Source organism: Armigeres subalbatus, chromosome 2, assembly GCF_024139115.2.
Source record: "Armigeres subalbatus isolate Guangzhou_Male chromosome 2, GZ_Asu_2, whole genome shotgun sequence".
NCBI classification, from domain to species: Eukaryota; Metazoa; Arthropoda; class Insecta; order Diptera; family Culicidae; genus Armigeres; species Armigeres subalbatus.
In genome coordinates this window covers 53,270,531-53,292,187 of record NC_085140.1, presented here as the reverse complement: position 1 = coordinate 53,292,187, position 21,657 = coordinate 53,270,531, and the positions used below count along the sequence as shown (strand labels likewise).

Sequence of the window (21,657 nt, the reverse complement as noted above, 5' to 3'; positions counted from 1 at the left end):
TAGGATCACGCAGTGATTATTAAAATCGGTAGTTTATGCCGTTTATACAGCGAATTGAGCTCCAAACAACACTAAACGTAAGCTAACCTCAAAGTCTGTGAACATCTATGTAAAATGAACTCATATTTCAGGAAATTATAACTCTCTACATCAACTATAAAGAAGCGGAGTGTTAAATTTCCGGAAAATCCGAAAATTGTTATTAGGAGCAATAACACATGTGGTATAGTGGTTTCTGTTGTACAGTGGTCGGGGTTCAGCGAAACCGCACTAAGTGCCTTTTTGACTGGCTTGTGGCATTTTGTTCTAAAACGGGAATGAATTCATATCAATTCTTTCGCACAAATGTTGTTAAGAAAATTATTTTGAGCTTTTTAGTGGAACTTGTTGTTGAATATCCTCAGTTATAACGCGGAAGGATATCCGATACCATTTGTTATTAATTGGATCTGCTACACGATTTGGCAGAACCCCGACCATATGCAACTGAATTCGGTTACATGTAAGACAACATGCAACCATATCGGTCCAAATTGTGCTGCAAGCGAAAGCTCAAAAATAATCTCAAGGCTAAAAACCGTAGCTATCGGCGATGTTTTGTTCAGGGACTATCGTGAGAAACCTTAATGACAATACTTTAGAAAACAACAAAAACATATTAAATGTAGTAAGCCATGATATCCCATGTCAGTTAAATTGTCAATGCTTTGTCAGTCAAATAAGATCAAATCTCAAAGCTGAAAGAGAATTTTGAAGCAAATTTAAATATGACCACCCCGAAACAAAGAACATCAAAAAAGAATACTTCTGCATCGAATACTTCCGCGACGAATGTTTCCGTGGCGAATACTTCCACAGCAAATGCTTCGCAATTGATTGAACCGTCTGATTATTCACTGGATACGGAGTTCAACTATTATTGGTAATAGCAAATTTATAACAAGCTATCATCCACTAAAACACATCATTGTTACCTTCTACAGCGCTCTTTTACAAGAATTGATTCCGAACTTGCGCAACTCTGATGAACAAGAACACGCCAATCGATGGCTTACAAAATTGATCGAGCCGTCCCTGAATATGCGTAACCTACGTGATAAGCGCAACCGCTTTCTGATGATGCTCAGCATTAGTCTGTTCAGTGGACACATTCAGGCTCCATTCAACGTCGCGCCCGCTGCCAAACTTCCGGAAATCTCCTCACTCAGAAGACCAAAGTTTAGCGCTCCGGCGTGGCACGTTAGCGCCACCGAATGGAAAGATCACCTTTTACTTTTAACGGAATTGTATAAGAAATTGAAAGTCCCTGCCTTCAGAAAATGTCAGGCTCATGCTAAACAATGTACCGGTGGAAAAGATGCGAGGTCCACTGTAAGTTGCTCAAGATCGCTATTCAAATACAATTCTGCTAAAAAAAATACTTTTTAGTTTTTGGATCGCCAATTCGAGTTCTTTCTTCACCTAGCTAAATCCTACATGCACTCATTGAAGTCTTACCCTGAACTGAGAATAGCTTGCAAATGGATTGAGGTCTTATCGCAAATCGATAGAAACTGCTGTGCCCGTGCCAAGGGTATTCGTAACGATTATCTCCTGGCGTTGACGAGTTACCTTTTACAGCACCAGTTGATGGGACCGTTTCGTAAACTTCCCCTCCATCCACTGAAGCCGCTTATGGAAACCGCTCGCAAGGCAGCCGAAAACAAACCTGTGAACAGGAGTGACGGATTAGGAATCAATTCAGGGGATGAATTTTTGAGTCAATTTCCAATTCCAGAAGAAGGTGCATACGCTTACATATCATTAAGTTCGGATCTTTTCGAAAAAGCGGGACTTTTAATAAATTCGTAGTTTCGTAATATGATTTATTTATCAAAAACAAACCTACAAGAATCTCACAATACGATGCACTGGACCAACACAAAACAATACATGTAGAGCAATAGCTTTCTCTGAGAAATACGTGTTCCGGTCAACCCCTAAAGTGCATCACTAAATGCCCGGATACCAGCATGCATATATCCCTTACGCCCTAAAAATGCCTTTTTTCACTTTAGGGGGCCAAGGCAGCCTTCAAGTTGTCGCCCAACTTGGTCATAAACTCAAACGTTTCCAAGTAGTCGGCACGCTTCACGTCAGCCATACCCTTAATGCAGATGGCCAAATCCTTGGTCATGAAACCGGACTCGATCGTGTCAATGCAGACCTTCTCGAGGGTTTCGGCAAACTTCTTCAGTTCGGCGTTGTTATCCAACTTCGCGCGGTGCAGCAGTCCTCGGGTCCAGGCAAAGATCGATGCAATCGGATTGGTCGAGGTCTCCTTACCCTGCTGATACTGGCGGTAATGGCGTGTGACGGTTCCGTGAGCAGCTTCCGCTTCGACGGTTTTGCCATCTGGGCAGACGAGCACTGAGGTCATGAGACCCAGCGATCCGAAACCTTGAGCAACAGTATCGGACTGGACATCTCCGTCGTAGTTCTTGCAAGCCCAAACGAAACCACCCTCGGCCTTCATGCAGTAGGCAACCATATCATCGATGAGACGATGCTCGTACCAGATTCCTGCAGCCTCGAATTGAGCCTTGTAGTCCTTCTCGTAGATTTCCTGGAAAATGTCCTTAAAACGGCCATCGTACTTCTTCAGGATTGTGTTCTTGGTGCTGAGATAGAGTGGGAATTTACGATCCAAGGCAACCTTGAACGAGGAATGCGCAAAGTCTACAATTGAAGAGTCCAGATTGTACATGGCCATGGCAACACCTGGTCCTTTGTATTCATGGACAACGTAGCTTATGGGTTCTCCTCCGCTGGTTGGGGTGAACTTAATCTCCAGACTTCCAGCGCCAGGTACAACAAAGTCCGTGGCCTTGTACTGATCACCGTGAGCGTGGCGACCGATTACGATTGGCTTCTCCCATCCGGGTACGAGGCGGGGAATGTTCTTGCAGATGATAGCCTCACGGAACACAGTGCCACCCAGGATGTTACGGATGGTTCCGTTGGGCGAGCGCCACATCTGCTTCAGTTTGAACTCCTTGACGCGGGCCTCGTCCGGAGTGATGGTGGCACACTTGATGCCAACGTTGTACTTTTTGACCGCCTCGGCGCAATCGATAGTGACCTGGTCGTCCGTTTTGTCACGGTGCTCCATGCCCAGATCGTACGTGTGCAGTTCGATGTCCAGGAACGGCAGGATTAGCTTCTCCTTGATAGAGTCCCAGATAATACGGGTCATCTCGTCACCGAGAATGTCCACGACGGGGCCGGCCTTGATCTTGGCTGTCATGGTTAGTTTGGTTGTTCTGTAAAAAAAACACGAGAATGGATTTGAAATTGATTAGATGTATGTGGACTAATTATCGTACTTCGTAATTATCGTAATTATGTATGCGAATTATCGTACAAGATGAAACGAAAGATTTTGCAATTTCCAATAATTTTTCCTAAGGTAAAATAAAGGAAAAACTATTCAACACTGAACTTTGGTATTAGATGAAAGTATGAACATCATATGATGGGAAAATGCGATGGTTGCTGCGATCATTAGACAGAGCCTTTGAAAATCTAAAATCTGAATCTTTGCAAATGCCAAGCAAATCGAGTTTTTTTTTTCAAATGGGCGTAATTGATTTTGAGAGTTCAGTGCGTGATCTCTCATGTTTCGGACAGCAGAACGATCGCGTGGTCGGACGAATTATTGTGTTCTGCAGCATTGCGCGGCCGGTAATAAAATTAATCAGTTTGAGCGTGATCTCTCATGTTTCGGTCAGCAGAACGATCGCGTGGTCGGACGAATTATTGTGTTCTGCATTGCGCGGCCGGTAATAAAATTATTCAGTTCAGTGCGTGATCTCTCATGTTTCGGTCAGCAGAACGATCGCGTGGTCGGACGAATTATTGTGTTCTGCATTGCGCGGCCGGTAATAAAATTATTCAGTTCAGTGCGTGATCTCTCATGTTTCGTACAGCAGAACGATCGCGTGGTCGGACGAATTATTGTGTTCTGCATTGCGCGGCCGGTAATAAAATTATTCAGTTCAGTGCGTGATCTCTCATGTTTCGGTCAGCAGAACGATCGCGTGGTCGGACGAATTATTGTGTTCTGCATTGCGCGGCCGGTAATAAAATTATTCAGTTCAGTGCGTGATCTCTCATGTTTCGGACAGCAGAACGATCGCGTGGTCGGACGAATTATTGTGTTCTGCATTGCGCGGCCGGTAATAAAATTAATCAGTTCAGTGCGTGATCTCTCATGTTTCGGACAGCAGAACGATCGCGTGGTCGGACGAATTATTGTGTTCTGCATTGCGCGGCCGGTAATAAAATTAATCAGTTCAGTGCGTGATCTTTCTTGTTTCGAAGCGGGCTTGGTAGTCATATGGCTACTGCTTCTGCCTCATACGCAAGAGGTCGTGGGTTCAATCCCAGGTCCGTTCCATTCTCCTACTTTGTATCTTTCTCTGTATTTCTCATGTTCTAGCAATCGCTAGAACTGGAAATGGACTTCCATACCGTTTCCATTACTATTCCTATACCTTCAACTTGAGTATTCTAACAGTAATCTGCTAGAATTGGAAATGAACTATGCAGCTCGTTTCCTACATCCAATTAGAAATTCCATCAGTTACCTTCTCCTATCTATCACATTGGCAGCTCTGCCACTGCCTCTCCAAGGAATATAAGAGCTCACATCGCTTCGTAATAATGTCCGCAACATCATTCAAGCCACTCTTGCTCTGAAAGATCGGTTCGCCAGTCTCCGTCATCATTATCGCGCCGGGAAGCTCATCAGCTTTGCGGTCGCTCAGGTTCAACGAGAAACTCATTGAACTTCTCACGCGCATTGCCAGTCGGTCCACATCCCGGATACTCGTCAATGCGTGCATCTCTCTTTCGGTGCGCAAGGAGACACGCTGTCCATGCACCTTTTCGAGCTATATCTTTATCCTCTAAAGTACCGGCTCGAGCAAGTGTGTGGAGAAGATTTACTTTTTGCCTACGCCTACGACATCAGCGTAATCGTTACGTCACCGTGGCAGATCGAGGCGATGAGGGAAGTTTTACAACACGTTAGACTTGCCGCCGCCGCACAACTGAATTTGATTTGCGCAAAACCGTAGCGGTTTTGTGAGGGGAATATGCTTGCCACCCAGTAATAGTTTATAACACATGTGGTCAAAATTCTGGGTATTTCCTTCCCCAACTCCATTCGTCTGATGACAACCCTAAATTGGAATGCACTGGTGGGGAAGCTCGCGCAGCATACATACATATGTGGCTTCAAGTCATCATGCTGAATTCGTTCGGTACATTCAAGCTATGGTATCTTACGTCTGTGTTGCAACCCCTCATTATTCAGATGGCGAAGATCACATCAACAATGGGTACGTTTTTGTGGAGATAAGTAGCTGCCCGCGTACCAATATACCAAGAAGCCTGAGCCTTGGGTTTGGGCTAATGCGCTTTGAGCAGCACACGGTTGCTTTGAAAGTAGAGGCCTACTAGCGGATACATATACTGCCGCTAACCGCAAGTCGAGCACATCTGTATATGGGGGCCCATATACAGATGTGCTCGACTTGCGGTTAGCGGCAGTATAGCATTTTATAGAAGTTTATCAAACAGATTTAACAGTATTCCACCACAATGTAGGCAAGCTTGAACTGACATTCATTCAATAATGCTATAACTAAGCCCATTCAAAAGCCTTCGATTGTTTCGTTCTCAAGAAGCAAGAATGGCCGGGGGCCCGGGAAGCAGTACCTTTGGTTCTCGTTCAGTGGACTCGAGTTCGATCCTCATGTTTTGCCTTTTTTATTTTTCAATCTCAACAACCAAACCACGCATTGGATGCATTGCATAGAAATAATATGTATATGAAATCATGAACATTCATGGAATCACGAAAAAAGTTCATGATATATTTAAATACCATGCACTGGATTCCTGAAACCATGAACTATGTTCCCATTTCGGGGAACATTTTTTTTTAGTTCTAGAATATTTCGAAGAACATATTTTTTCCCGTGTTCCTTACTTGGCTTTGTCGTTTTCGCTGATGTGGCGCAGACGATAACAACTTTGTCTCACCCATTGGGACATGAGCCCGGGCGCGGATTAGTAGCAATACACATTGAATTCGGCAGCGCAGAAGTTAAAGGTCGTGGATGGAATGCTGCCTAAGCTCTTTTTTTAGTGGAAACCTCGAGCCGTGTTCAAGGAATTTCACGATGCGCACCAGCGTCTTTGCGCAACTATGGTTAGCGCACAAGATCACCATAAACCGTCTGAAAGGTAAAATGCTGGTGCAGCCAAAAAAAAACTTTTCCTATGCGTATTAATGGAATGCACCATGTCGATCTTCCAGCTAGGGGAAAGATGACGACAGCCTCTACTCGAAAGAAGCAGCAGACCACAAAGAGGGTAGGTTTGTTTGTGAACATGTTATCCCCTTTTTTCCACCAGACGACCCACTGAATGAGCGATGTACCGAACAGATAACGACGGCAGAGATATTATCTATACTATCAGAGCTAGTGCGCTAAAACGATCTCCCGGCGCCGACGAGTTCTACCTCCGCGTGTGCATTGTCCTCCACCTGCTTCTCAATGAAGCACTCGCCTGCAATCTTCCCCATGCCTTCGCGGAGGGCAGCATCGTGCTGGTGTAGAAGGTGGAGACAACACAGCTCAAGCGTATCGGCCCATATCGCTGCTCAACAGCGAGTAAAAACTGCTCTCCCGCATTCTGAAAAATCGGCAAGAGAGCGTCATGCAAGCCCACCGTGTTTTGAGCGACCGACAGAAATGTTCGAACTCAAAGTGCAACATCTTTCAAGTCCTTTTGCTCTGGATGGTCGAATCGTCAGTCTCCGTTCTTACCGTCGCGCCGGTAAGCACATTCTAAGGGTATGCGATAACACATACTTTTTTCTTAACGAAACGAAACGAAATTTAAAAATTCTATGTTGATTCGAAACGAAACGAAACAATGATTTAATTTCGATACTTCGAAACGGTACGGAATCAAGGGTCACTTAATTCGAAATTTTTCGAAACGAAACGGAATTTTTTTCCACGGAATTTTTATTGAATTGGTTTTACATAAAGTACGCAATTCTGATATCATTTTTTTCGAAGTCAAATAACTGTTTTATCACCAAGTTATAGTTTTTTCACCAACTTTTAGTGAAAGAAGAAATAGGGTGTGATAAATCATCGCGTTCCAGTTTATATACTCCTGGCGATAAGCCAATACACCAGCATTTGCAGCGCTTTCAAAGCAATTCATCGTAGACCGCGTGTTCCCGAATCTGATCATTTTTTAAATACTGTCAACGGGGGTGTCATTGTGTGTGTGTATGTGTGTATACAAACTAACCCCCACTGTCTGGCAGTGATGTTATGGAAGAAAGCTGCCTGTTAAAACAGTCAGATTTAATCCGGGAGTTAGAAAGTGTTAGCTCTACTGCAGCTCCAGTGACCCATTTCAGAGTGCCTGGTATTTCATGTCCACTCCGAGGTCACTATCACTAACAGTAAGCCCCGCCTGGTTATGCTACCGTTTATCAAATGGATAAAGATACCACAATCAAACTTCCGGATTCAAAGGATATATATAATATATTTTGAATCCAGCGCGCATTTAGTTTAATTCATTATATATTGCAATGGAAAGTTATACATGGAAAAAAGCATGGAATATGCTCACCGGATAATAAAATGATCCTTTGCCCAAATCTTGCGTATATCCGGGGGACGCCTATTGCGTCGCGGCGTACCGTCCATTTCCGATAGCTGCCTGGTGTTTGCCTGGATTTGGTTGATATTTTTTACTTAATATAATTGATTCGGAAAAGCACTTATAGGATAGTAGCATATTTATCATTTCACCCGCGAAACTGATACGAAATTGGTATGTATTTGGAAAAAAAAATAAAAAAAAATCACTGTCAACGGGGGTGTCATTGGGCCAAAATGTGGTATGTTCCAAGTAAATGTTACAAAGTTCTAGTAGTTAACATTGGATTCAAGTTTTAATTAGTTCGGTACAAGCTTGAATAATAAATTTACCACTGTGTGGGGAAAAAATAATAAACGAGGAAAATTCATCAAAGTTATATGTTGTTCAAAATCGGCCTATTCTCACCCCTCACAGGGGGTGACATTGAGCCAAGTAAAATGAAGTTCAGCGGGGACTTCACTTCGATTCAATCGTTCATTAAAAATAACATTACATTACGGCTCTTACCAACTATGTATGGCAAATCAACCAAAGGCTTGGCCCAATCTCACCCCTTTATAGCGTGCATTGCTCGTTGCTACGAAAAACCAGAACCGCTATACAAAATATCCATAGAATTCGATAAAACAACAGCAGATTATCGTAACATGATAACCAGGTATCCATCGATCTAAAAACTAGTTATGTAATAGATTTGTGGAGCATTATACTGACCCTATTGTAATACGGGTTCATTCGATCAATAGTTTTATATTCAAATTCCAAGCATTATGGTACGAGCACAATTAGCTCTTGGAATTCGTTTTGTGATTTCCTAGACGTGAATTTTCATATAATTTCGAACCGTTTGAAGTTTTCATCAAAATTCGTAACAGTTTCTGAGATATTAGGAGTGGAAACATTTCTCGTTTTTGGCCCAATCTTACCCCCCAGGCCCAATGTCACCCTGAACGACGGTACCTGATTACATTAACACTCTAAGCCCGGCTTCTTAAATATTGAGTCGGATCTCTTTGTTAAACATAGGATATCCCAAAACTTGAGTTTAAGATACTTTTCGTTTTCTGTTAAACATTTCTAATAAAACATTGAAGACGTTTTATAGAAGAAAACTAATTACGTATTTGTCGACTCAGAATGAGGTTTTGTAGTAGGCGACAAATTTGTATAATATAAAATAATTTAAATAGCATTGCTCAGTTTAGATTTGTTCAAGTTTAGATTTGTTAAATTTCTTTAAAAGCTAGTTTTTTCTAGCGAATTTTTTGTAATTGGGTTCAACGAGGAACTCATTGCACTTCCCCCGCGCATTGCCAGCCGGTCCACATCCCGGTTATTCGTCAATGAGCGCCTCTCTCGTTCGTTCGAGATTGCCTGTTCGGTGCAGCAAGGAGACCCGCTGTTTATGCACCTTTTCGACCTATATCTATCCTCGAGCAAGTGTGTGGAGAAGATTTTCTTTGATTCTTGTTTCAAAATGTCCAAAGCATCCCCCGATTTGCCAAAAGAAGCCCCGCACGACAGTAACGGATGCAAGCTGAGGATGCAAGTAATGCTACTCGCATACAATAGTCTTGGCTTGTACCACCTACGAATTTGTGCGAATTGCTCAAAGCTAATGCTAACCGTAGCGGTGAATGTGGGGTTTTGCGAGGGGAATATGCTTGCCGCCCAGTGGCAGTTTTTAGCAGTTTGTAACACCTGTAGTCAAAATTCTGGGTATTTCCTTCTCCCATTCCTTCACTCCATTCGTCTGATGCCAACCCTAAATTAAAATGCACTGGTGTGGACGTTTGCGTAGCATACATATGTAGGTCCAAGTCATCATGCTACACGTGCGGTACATTCAAGCTATGGTATCTTTCGTTTGTGTTGTCACACCTCAGTATTCATATGGCGAAGATCACATCAACAATGGGTATGTTTTTGTGGAGATGAGTAGCTTCCCACGTACCAATATTTCAATTGGGACGGAGTTAGTGGGTGCAGTAAGCCTGTAATTACTTACTTGCTCGGAGTGGTGGGTGCAGTTGACCTCCACAAACGTCAAATCGGAGACTGACCCGCAGGCAAGCTGGCGGCCATTACCGCTCGCGGAAAACTGGATACACGAAACTCTGCAAACCCTGGGAAGGTGCAGAGCTGATGGCAATGGACGAAGTGGCGATTCCACGTCCAGAGATGATCCGAGTATTCTTCCCACGAAGCTCCAGCTATGATGACGACCGAATAAAGGCTCTCATAGAAAGCCAAAATGACATCACAACAACTAATTGGCGTATTGTGAAACGATCCATTCTGAAAGATATTCATGTTGAATGGATCTTCACAGTAGAGGGTGCGTCGATGGAAAAGTTGAAGAAGTCCAAATACACCCTCAACTACCGATTTGGTGAAATCCAACTAAGGAAGATTACAGATCAACCGACTGCCGCTACCGCCAATCCGACTGGAAGGCCGACCCAAGAGCAATCTGAGGAAGCCTCCGGTTCGGGCGAGGTTAGTAAATCTTACCCCAAAAGCACCATAAAGGCTAGTCTGTCCGCCTCTAAAGGAAAAGCTCGAAGCTTACATGCGACCCCCTGCTCTAGTGGTACCAAACCAAAGGTATCTAAACAGGGCAAAGGGGGTGCAAAAAGCGACAGTTTGACCACAGAGGCGAAACTGGCGGGCCAGGTTGCTACAGGGAAGAGAGAAACCCCAAACTGTAATATCAAACGACATCCTGATGATCCGCAACATCCAAAGCCGGACAGTCGTCGTCCGGAAAAAAGCGGGAACCCGGAAATGGCGACTAAAGTTCTGCAAGTGAACCTCCACCATGCTGAGAGCGCCACGGGTGTGCTCTGTCGGAGGTTCACCAAAGAGAATTTAACCGTGGCCCTCATTCAAGAGCCATGGGTCTATAAATCCAGAATACAAGGTATTCCACAACACTCATGTAAGTTGGTATATGATGACAGCCAGCTTTCTCCTAGAGCGGCTATTTTATTACATAACAACTGTAAATACTTTCCAATTTCAGAATTCATAAAAGGGACATCGTAGCGGTCAGGATGGAGGTACCTTCCGCCAGAGGGAGTAGAGAGATCTTGGTGGTCTCGGCATACTTCCCAGGTGACGTGGACGAAATCCCTCCTCCAGAAATAGCTGCGCTCGTAGCCTACAGCCACCGACACAACATCCCCTTCGTCATAGGGTGCGACGCAAATGCACATCACACCGTATGGGGAAGTACCAATATAAACACCAGAGGTGAGTACCTGTTACAGTTTCTCTCTTCCATGAACATTGACATTTGTAATGTTGGTGACAAGCCCACGTTTGAAAACTCCATTCGTCAGGAAGTTTTGGACTTGACTCTATGTAGTCGGTCTATCTCTGATAAAATAAAAAACTGGCATGTTTCTGAAGAAATATCAATGTCAGACCATAAACACATCATCTTCGAATGGGAAGGGGGTCTAACGATGGAAAAAAACGTTTAAAGATCCTAAGAAAACTGATTGGGAATCCTACTCAGCTATCCTACGATCCGAAGAGTACATCATAGAAAGTCACATCAAGTCCATAACACCATCCATTAAAAACAAAATCCTTAACGCCTACCAAGAGAGCTGTCCAACTAAATCAACTAGTTCGAGTAGAGACGTTCCATGGTGGAATAAAACTCTTGAGAAGCTTAGGAAAACTGCGCGTAGGGAGTTCAACCGTGCTAAGCGAACCGGCGATTGGAGCCTATACAGAAAGGCCCTGACGAACTACAACAAAGAAATAAGGTCAGCCAAACGGAAATCGTGGATTCTAATGTGTGAAAGCATAGAGAATACACCCGTAGTGGCCAGACTCCAAAACGCTCTTTGAAAAGACCACTCCAATGGGGTGGGTAGCCTCCGAAAGACGGATGGTTCGCTCACTGTAGAGCCTAGCGATACACTGAGCGAATTGTTAAAGATCCACTTCCCTGATTCAATCCCTGAGTCGAGCATCGGCGACCAAGGCACTGGAATTGCTGTCTCAGATCCACAAGAGATCCAATCATGGGTTTCTGGATCTAAAAAAAGACGCAATAAAGGTTGCAAAAGAAGCTTTCACTCGGGCCAGGGTTGAGAGGGCTGTGAGATCTTTCGAGCCATTTAAGTTTCGAGCCATTTAAGTCCCAGCGTTGATCCAAAAAGAGGAGAAAACACTGGTTCCACCCTTGGTTGAGATTTTTAAGGCGAGTCTGATTTTGGGGCACATACCTAACGATTGGCGTCAAATCCGGGCTGTCTTCATTCCGATGGCAGGCAAGAGAGATAAAACCAACCCCAAAGCATTCAGGCCGATAAGTTTATCCTCTGTAATGCTCAAAATTATGGAAAAGGTACTATGCGAATACATAAATCACAAATTTATGAAAGCAATGCCTTTGTCAAAAAACCAATTCGCTTATCAAAGTGGAAAATCTACGATCTCGGCACTACATACGGTAGTTCAAAAAATCGCAAAAACACTTAATGCAAAAGAAATTGCTCTTGTAGCTATTCTTGATATTGAGGGCGCATTCGATAACGCTTCTTATTCGTCTATAGGGTCAGCAATGTTGAGGAGAAAATTCGACCCATGCATTGTTACCTGGGTACATGCTATGCTAGCTAATCGGAAAATCTCCTCTGAGCTTAGCGGTTCATACATCACTGTTAAAGCAACAAGGGGGTGTCCGCAAGGCGGAGTGCTTTCTCCTTTGTTGTGGTCACTGGTGGTGGATGAGCTTCTAGACAGCTTAGAGAGAAGAGGCTTCGAAGTGGTTGGATATGCTGATGACGTTGTCATTATTGTACGAGGCAAATTCGAAAGTGTTATCGTGGAATGAATGCAATCTGCCCTAAATCACACTTTTTCCTGGTGTCAAAAGTATCAACTAGGCACAAATCCTACAAAAACTTCCATTATCCCTTCCACCAAACGGAGAAAGGTACAACTGAAACCCCTTTTCTTGAATCAAACACAATTAGTTTATTCAAGTGAAGTAAAATATCTAGGTGTCATACTCGACGCAAAGCTTAATTGGAACTCTCATCTCCAATCAGTTGTGCAGAAAGGTCTCAATACACTTTGGGTTTGTTCAAAGACCCTTGGTAAAAGATGGGGCCTAAAACCAAGTATGATCATGTGGATATATAAAACCATTGTCCGTCCCTTGTCTGGTGGCCTACGCTTCCCTTGTCTGGTGGCCTAAAACTAATGAGGCTGCTGCAAGGGCTAAGCTCAACAAAATCCAACGCACCGCTTGCATAGCCATCACTGGTGCAGTTCGTAGTACACCCACTTTGGCCCTAGATGCAATGCTTCACCTGCCCCGGTTAGATCAATTCATAAAGCTGGAAGCGGAAAAAAGTGCTCTAAGGTTAAAGATAACAAAAACACTGCTGTCGGGAGACCTTACGGGTCACCTCAGCATATTAAATGAATTTGCCATAAATCCCGCAATAGGAATTTGTAGTGACTGGATGGAAACGGTAGTCAATTATCTCTTACCTTACGATGTGTTCATTCCTTCCCGCCAGGAGTGGGAAGGAGGTGGACCAACGTTCCAACAGGCTCTATAAATTTCTTCACAGATGGTTCGAAAATGAATAATCTGACAGGATCCGGAATCTATGGCCCTACAACAAAAATTTCTGTCCACTTAGGACAGTGGCCCTGATATTTCAGGCGGAAATATATGCAATATTAGAATGCGTGTTATTATGCCTGAGGAGAAAGTATAGATTTGCAAAAATATGTATTTTCTCTGACAGCCAAGCGGCACTTAAGTCGCTTAATAACTACACTTGTAACTCAAAGCTAGTGTGGGAATGCATTCTGGCTTTGAAAAACTTATCCATACGCAATTGAGTCTACCTATATTGGATCCCAGGACATACGGGTCTAGAGGGAAACGAGATTGCTGATGAGCTAGCCAGGAATGGATCTAATGAAAGGTTCATTGGCCCTGAGCCCTTCTGCGGGATCTCAGACTGCTCTGTAAAAATGGAACTGAACAAATATATGGTCAGTCAAATCACATCAAACTGGAATGCACTTCCCCATACGAGCCAATCCAAAAGGCTCGTAACGATTAACAAGAAAACCCAACAACTATTAGGTCTCAACAAAAGGGATCTCAACATCTACACCGGTCTAATAACTGGACACTGCCCCTGCAGATACCATCTACAAAAGATCGGAGCAATCCAAACCTCAAATTGCCGCTTCTGTGACGAGGAGAGAGAATCATCAGAACACATCCTCTGCTATTGCAGTGCACTCACCCAACGTAGGTTCAAAGTTCTCAACAAGCCCTTTTTAGGGCCTGCTGACATATGGATCTTATCCCCCAAGGACGTGGTTGGCTTCATAAAGCTAGTCTCGTCAGAATGGGGGAGTCACATACTGTAACTCAGGATCTCTATTCATCAATAATAGATGGTCTTGAGTTCAGTCGATACCAAGGTATCTCAGTGACAAACATGTTACTGAGATTACTTGCGTATTTCACAGCAAAAGGGTATATCACAATAGTCCTAAAATCTGGACGCAGTGATCTTCACCCGACAAACGAGGAAGAAACAAGCATGCTCGTAATGTTTTAAGTGGATCGGCATTGAAAAGATTTGTGAACCGTAAATTGATATTATGCCATAATTGCAAGCGGCCAGGTCACAAGCAGCTGGAAGCAAGAGTCGAGAACGGAAAATAAGTAAGGGCCGATGCCCACGTAGCGTTTTTTCAAGCTGCGTGAACGCCGCGTCCACGCAAGGTACCCAGCATCAAATGTAGTCGTACACACGTTTACGCTGGGTACCTTGCGTGAACGCGGCGTCCACGCAGCGTAAATAACCGCTACGTGGACATCGGCCCTGAAATGCAAAAACGGCTTATTTCAATCAGGACGAAATGTACGCATTAATAATTGGCGGAGGACATGATTCGGAAGACTGGATTGTTGATTCCGTAGCCAGTTCTCATGTGAATTCAAGCCGTGAATTCTCTGATGAATTGATTCCCGCGAATGGAAACGTAGAACTAACTGATGGACGGAATCTTACTGTTTAGAGATCTTGCAGCGGAGTTACCGAGTGTAGCGATGAGAATGGTAACTCAAACACGATGCGCTTGAATGGAGAACTCTACGTGCCAAAGCTGCAAATTTGTTGTCGGTTCCTGTTCTCACAGCAAGAATAGCTGAACTGAAATTCGAGGAAACGAAGTAAGTGCTTGTAACTGATCAATGGCAAGCAATCGCAGAAGCTGTGAAATGTGATCAAGCTTGTGCATCCAACGGTGAAGTTCATCGAGGAAACTGTCAACAGTTCTACACACTTGGCACCGGCGCTTTTGGCATCGTGATGCGGCAGCTTTTTTCTGAGATTTTACGGAACAGCCTTGTCAACGGAATGGAGGTATCTGATTGTGGACTTCGTATAGGATGTGAATGTTGTCTGAAAAGGAAGCAAAGCTTGTGTTCACATCCCTAAGGAAAAACGACGGAAGTTGGATGAGAAGTCGAGGCAAATGATGTTTGTTGGGTATTCAAGCAACCACAAAGCGTACCGGTTCGTCGATGTTTCCACAAATCAACTGGTGGTCATTCGAGATGCAAGATTCGTAGAAAAAGGATACATCCAAGCTAGTGAAGATGTCCCGAAATTGTAGCAAACTGTCGATGATGCGTTACTACCTTTGCAGCCTATGAAACAATTGCCGATCGCGCTTCATCCTATTGCTGATAGAAATAACGACGAAGACAATGATTTTGATTCGTACACCCAACCAGCGGATGTTAGATTTTCTAACAATTCTGTATAAAAATCTACCAACACTTGTATAAGAACTGGGCATATGCGAAATTGTTAGATTCTTATACAAGTATTGTATAAGAATCTAACAATTTTGTAAGCTTTTCTAACAATATTTGTTTGATAGCTTACATTTTTTGTATAAGAATCTAACAATTTCGCATTTGCCCAGTTCTTATACAGGTTTTGTTAGGTTCTTATACAGAATTGTTAGAAAATCTAACAATCGCCGATTGGGTGTATGATGAAGATACTACCTGTACCACAACGCAAGTCTGAGTAATGTAATAAGGGAGTTCCACCGGCACGATACAAGACTTCAAGAAATTTGGTGAAAAGCAGCGCACCACAAACCTACGACGAAGCTTGTTCTAGTGATGATAGTGTGTTGTGGAAATCAGCGTTTATGTCTTCGCAGTTGCAGTGAGTGAGTTTAGTTCAGCAATGACGAATTCAACATGGGAATAATACACAACATTACCTGAAGGCAAGAAGGCCATCGGATGCAGGTCGTTGTATAAGCACAAGCTAGATGAATATGACCGATACAAGGCAAGATTAGTTGTTCAAGGCTTCAGACAGAAGTTTGGCATCGACTATGATCAAGTTTTTGATCCAGTTGCAAGGCATACCGTTTTTCGGATGCTGCTTACTGTTGCTGCTCGCCGAAAATTGTTGGTAAAGCACGTAGATTTCAAGACTGCATATTCAAAGGTGTACTATCTGAAGATGCCTTCATGAGGCAACCTAAACGATATGAGACAGGTAATTCTGATACAGTTTGCTATCTGAAGCGAAGTTTATATGGATTGAAACGGGCTGGACACGTGTGGAACAAAACCATTAATAAGTTTTTCAAACGGCTAGGTTTTGTTCAATCAAATTCCGATGCCTGTTTGTACACAAAAACCGACGATGAAAATCAGCAAACATTTATACCACTATTTATGTTGATGACATGCTAATTGTATATAACACTTTGGAAGAATATAAAACGATTCACAAATTCCTTTCTGCAAAGATCAAATCCACTCGGTGATGTACGCCACTATCTCGGAGTTCAAGTCAATCAATGTTCAGGAGGAGGTTTTGTAATCAATCAGCAACATTATATTCCGCGATTAGCAGAACGTTTTGGCCGTGACAAGGCGAAACCATCAGCCAAACCTAATACCTATGGAACCGGGCTACCTTCGAGCAAAGGAGGAGAGTCTTTTGCCCAATAATAATATCTGAGTTAAATTGGCGGAAGATCTACGTTGCAGTGAATACAAGGCCGGATATAACCATCAACACTTCCTTACTGGGCCGCAAAGTTAGTCCCCCAAGTGCAGAGGATTGGACAGAAGCAATACGAGTGATGCGATGCCTTGAAACAACGAAATTGGTGAATCAAGCATGACTGCTTTCGTAGATGCTGACTGGGCAGGAGATCGAAAATCGAACACAGGCTACATAATATTCTTCGGAGGAGGAGCAATCAGTTGGGGTACAAAGAAACGAACATGCGTTTGCCTCTTCTTTTGAGCATGCGTGGCTTATCAAAGTCATCTATTGTCCTACAGAAACTATGATTGCTGATGCTAAACAAAAAACTACAAAAGAGGAAGTTGGCCACTCACCGTACGAATGCCGGAGTGAAATCTGGACCACTCGAGGAGGAGTGTTAGCTGAACGAGCGATCAAAGATACCGGGTGTTTAGTAACGTTTGCTAGAAACCAACTTTATTATTTTTTCCTAATAAAACATTCCATTCCTTACAACCAGACCTTTCGCACGTATTTTATGTATGCTCTGCAACACAAAATACGTATCTAAAGAGTTTTAATGTAGTTGTGGAATTAAGTAAACTTATTTGAAAAATAAAAAAAAGGGATTTTCAATACACCCTTAAAACTCTTAAGACTCGCTTAGTGATGAACTTAATTTTAAAATTAAAAAATCACTTAAATAAAGAAGAAAAAACTTAGGACTCGCATGAGACTGGGTATCGTATGTTGGTCCATGATGTGTACAACAAACGTTTTTTCGATGATGATGTGCTTATTACAACGGTTAAGTATATCTGAATTAAAAAACCACTGTACGCTTGATTTGATTTTGTCTTTAATTTTATGTTTTGAATGTTTTTGCTATAGTATCGAATTCATTTGACTTTTTTTTCCTTATTTCTTGGAAACCTTTCAAAATGGGCAACAGAAGTTTCTCAAATAAATAATTCAATATGCATTCAAATAAAAAAAACTCCCGTACTATATCGGTTGAGACTACTCTAAACATTTACGAAAATTGAAGAACGAAAATTGAAGAACGCGCTCATTATTTGCATGCTAGCTGACAAAACGCAAAGATCTGTAGGTATCATTGAAACAAGGAACAAGCTTGGTATAGGATGAACATATCGGAATATTTACTCTATTTTGAATAGAAAATTATTTTGAGTTAAGTTCCAGCCATTGAGAACAACATTACTGTCGAATTTAGAATACGTATATCTAAAGTTACAATCACATGATGGAATTAAATAGGATAGTACTAACTCGTCTTATGATAAATGAAAGCTATTATTATTATTATGCTTCAGTTATCTGCAACTTACGTTTCATCGCTTAGACATCTATCCCTAAAATTAACACAACAAGCGAACACTTTTTACGTATCACGATTAATTTACATAATTTTTAATCCATGACTTCTTAACCCAATCACCAATCTCTCTCTCTCTCTCTCTTTCATCGCATTCAAAAGCTGGTCACTACGAACGCCTTGACCTCAACCCCTCAACATTCTGCCGGTGAACGCGATACGTGCCGGCCGCAATCCAAAGTCTGATGGGTATGCAGAATCACCTCGATTTACCTACACATTGCGTTTCGCTCAATTGCCGAAGCATTATTCTACCGAAATTCGCGATAACGGTTCCGAAGTGAAGCTTCAAATTGAAACGAAAAACCACTCTCGTATCAGTTTTTTGTCATCCTGCACGACTCGACGACAACAATCTTATCATATTGACGACACACGACGAGACCGGCTGATTCGTATGGACACAATCGTGTTCTGCGTGGCGTGATGTAGCAGAACGAAATAATGGTGCACCATTCAACTGGGGAATTCGTGTAAGGTACACCGGGTCAAATTGGAGCACATGTTTTTAGGAAACATTCCTAGACAATCACAATTGCAACGAATTATTGAAATCACCGCAAATTTAGCAAGTTGATGGTTTCCTGTTGGTATTTAAAAAATCATGCTCCTTGTTTGTTATAGCATCAAATACCTATGTAATATGTTTTTAATTGAAGGCATGCTACTCTATATGGGGATAGCAGAAAAAAGGCCAAAAGCTTATCTATACATATTTAAAATAATTTGATCTGATTCAGTCGATTACATTAATGTTCACATTTACGTGGTGCATTACGGAGTAAAGTCCACCACACTGCGTGCTCTAGTTCTTACTACATTAACTATAATTTGCTTTTGGATGACCAACCTATACCAACTTGTGAATGGAATCAATGGTGTAAATTATAAAAACGCAACTCAATCAACCTTAAGCTAGTGGCGAAGCTGACTACTTTATCCAGAGCGCTCACCAATAAGGAAAGAAGCGTATACAAATTTGGTGGATCTGCTGAACAGACTGATATGAGCTCTGAGTAATAGTGATATTTCTAAATGCCAGACGTAATAAAATCAGATCTCTGTACAAAAGCTAGCTCAGATCTCAGATGAAAAAGCAAAATATGTTTGACCTTCGGTACCGATGCATGGTCAAAATCAATGTTATCTCACCTTTTTTGTTGAAACCGAAACTGATAAAGAGACGCGCCTTTGATAGTCGGTGTACGCAATTTCTCGAAGGGTTTAAAGAGCGGTTAGCTAATATAAAGTAGCTTCCAATCAAGTTTGAAAAATATCTGAATAAAAAACGACTGCTTGATTTCTTATCAAAAGCAACGGAGTAGAAAGATATACATTAAAGAAAGGAAACGGGTAGGTATACCGCAAAAGTTTAATGTGATGGTCGTAGTGGTTTACCACAAAAAAAAAACAGAGGAATCATATGTTTGATTCACATAAGACTGTTTTGTCTAAGATCGCTTGGAACAATCGACAAAAATAGAGCCTTTAAGTTACTTGTTTCTTTGGTGCAAATGAATTGCGTCACATTTTAAGCATGGGAGAATTGATTGACGAGGCCAATTTCTAATGGTCTTCGATTGATACTCTTTTTCCAAAGAATATCTAAAACAGTATGATGAATCCAATTGTTGAGTTTAATAATTTATCAGATATTTACAATATAGCGTATGATTACGTACAATTATGTACATATTTTGAGCAATAGATGTCAATTAATACTTTTAAGTAAACCAAACAAGTCAATCTTTGAAAAATTAAACAAAATGCATAATAAATGTGCTAAATTTCAAAAATAGATTCTTAATTGTTTTAATATTCTATCATGAACATACTAAGCAGTTTTGTCATTCTTAACCATGGTTTGAAAATACATCTCGCACTGCTTTGCCCTGATTTGCTTTATTAGAGCATCCACTATCCGCCAACTTCTAACCGCTCCCTAAAGAGTGTATTTGTTTGGTAATTGTTTGTCGAATTGAAGCTTCTTGTAGGTTTGAGTTAACCTTGAAATGCTGCTTCAAAAATTGTGCCAATCATCGTAGTCGGACTTACATAAGACTGTAACCGGTTTGGTACTTCTGTTATCACCCCGACGACCGTTTTCGGCATAAATTGGCATTTTTAATTTTTCTGCATACAAGGCACCGTGACAACGCAAGTGACGTGTAACCAAGCACTCACACACCCCTGAACGTCGCGAAAATTAAAGATTGAAGATGTTTCATCACCACGGTCATTAGAATAAAATCACACACTGTGCCAATCTGATATGTATCTACTACAGCCATCATCAAGTGACACTATCTGAAGTGGGTAAAACGTTTCAACAACCTGTTTATTTACTTGCACTTCTCGGTCGAGTTGTGTTATCTAATTTACCGGAATGTTCCATTGAACTCTCCGTGAAACCTTAGGAAGGTATTAACTCCCTTCGAGATAGATTCAACGGCGCAATCCAAATGTTGCAATTTCATTAACCCATCCCCTCAGATTAGTTTGACACGTAAGCACTTGGAACGGTGTTGGTCTTACCTGATTTCCTGTTAAAAAGCAGCGAAGACAAAAAAGAGAAATCTACTCCTTTCAAATGAGATATAATAGGAAGTAACTTGATGGTGGACTGACGAGACGGGGCTGCTGCTTCTCGACGAACACGACCGCACTCGGTTAGATCTATGCTATTACTGACTGACCAATGACCAGCCGAATATATGCCGTGCACAGTTTGGATGTAGCTTTGCTGCTGTTGTTAGCTCGGTCGTTGTACGCTACTGAGGAGAATGACATAAAATGCGCGTTATGAGTCTGACTTAAATTCGAACAGCAGTGAAACGATCATGTTAGATTTATTGATACATAAATATGGAGTGCGATACGTACCACTTAAAACTCCTCTTAAAGAATTGTTAATTAAAAAATCCATTGAAGAAGTCCTTTTGAATAGAAAGGTAATGATTGACAAAAACTTAGAAACTGGGTATTGACGGAACTGGCTCGATGAATGAAAACCGGAAATCTGAATTTTGCGCTATTTTGGCATTCAAGAAGATGACTGACTTTCAGTTTGTTAACGCTGCGAACCATCCCACTGATTCGTTCAACTTTTAGTTAAAATTTAACAGTTCGATGGTCATTTTCTCATCGTGGTTGAATTTTTACCTCGAAGCCAAGCCATTTGAGATTTGACAGATTGATAGTTATTTGGAACAAAATGGATTTGGCGCCCGTTTTCTCGCGAATCAGGTTTAACTATCGAACTATCAAATCTAACCATGCTCTGGAGCAAGATTATTTTTAACCACAGATAACTAACCATTGAAATGTCAATTTTTAACTAAAGATTACACGAATCAGTGGAATGATTAGCAGCCTAAAATATATTAACGGACTGGCTTGATGAGTGATATCTGAAAATCAATACTTGGCGCCATTTTGGAATTC

The 21,657-nt window shown here is 41.9% G+C and overlaps 2 protein-coding genes across 4 annotated transcripts; one reads left to right on the top strand and one right to left on the bottom strand.

The window, feature by feature from the left end:
• The first annotated feature begins 646 nt into the window (after positions 1-646).
• Positions 647-1,851, top strand: LOC134208667 (uncharacterized). The gene is made up of 3 exons (XM_062684443.1): positions 647-922; positions 984-1,371; positions 1,429-1,851. The coding sequence occupies exons 1-3, from the start codon at positions 768-770 to the stop codon at positions 1,849-1,851; spliced, it is 966 nt and encodes a 321-aa protein (XP_062540427.1). The 5' UTR covers positions 647-767.
• Positions 1,845-20,914, bottom strand: LOC134208666 (isocitrate dehydrogenase [NADP] cytoplasmic). 3 transcript variants are annotated; one of them, XM_062684441.1, is made up of 2 exons: positions 20,749-20,914; positions 1,845-3,302 (listed from the first exon to the last, which is right to left on the bottom strand). In XM_062684441.1, the coding sequence occupies exon 2, from the start codon at positions 3,284-3,286 to the stop codon at positions 2,054-2,056; it is 1,233 nt and encodes a 410-aa protein (XP_062540425.1). In that variant the 5' UTR covers positions 3,287-3,302; positions 20,749-20,914; the 3' UTR covers positions 1,845-2,053. The 3 variants fall into 3 exon arrangements, with proteins under 3 accessions (XP_062540425.1, XP_062540424.1, XP_062540426.1); XM_062684440.1 differs by lacking the exon at positions 20,749-20,914 and adding an exon at positions 7,711-7,734; XM_062684442.1 differs by lacking the exon at positions 20,749-20,914 and adding an exon at positions 3,404-3,427.
• Between the last annotated feature and the right edge of the window lie 743 nt (positions 20,915-21,657).

Bases quoted from the DNA above. Each gene is read 5' to 3' on its own strand.
- LOC134208667 (XM_062684443.1), top strand. From the start codon at position 768: ATGACCACCCCGAAACAAAGAACATCAAAAAAGAATACTTCTGCATCG. The intron at 923-983 runs GTAATAGCAAAT...TACCTTCTACAG, and splicing joins ACGGAGTTCAACTATTATTG to CGCTCTTTTACAAGAATTGA. The intron at 1,372-1,428 runs GTAAGTTGCTCA...AATACTTTTTAG, and splicing joins GAAAAGATGCGAGGTCCACT to TTTTTGGATCGCCAATTCGA.
- LOC134208666 (XM_062684441.1), bottom strand. From the start codon at position 3,286: ATGACAGCCAAGATCAAGGCCGGCCCCGTCGTGGACATTCTCGGTGAC.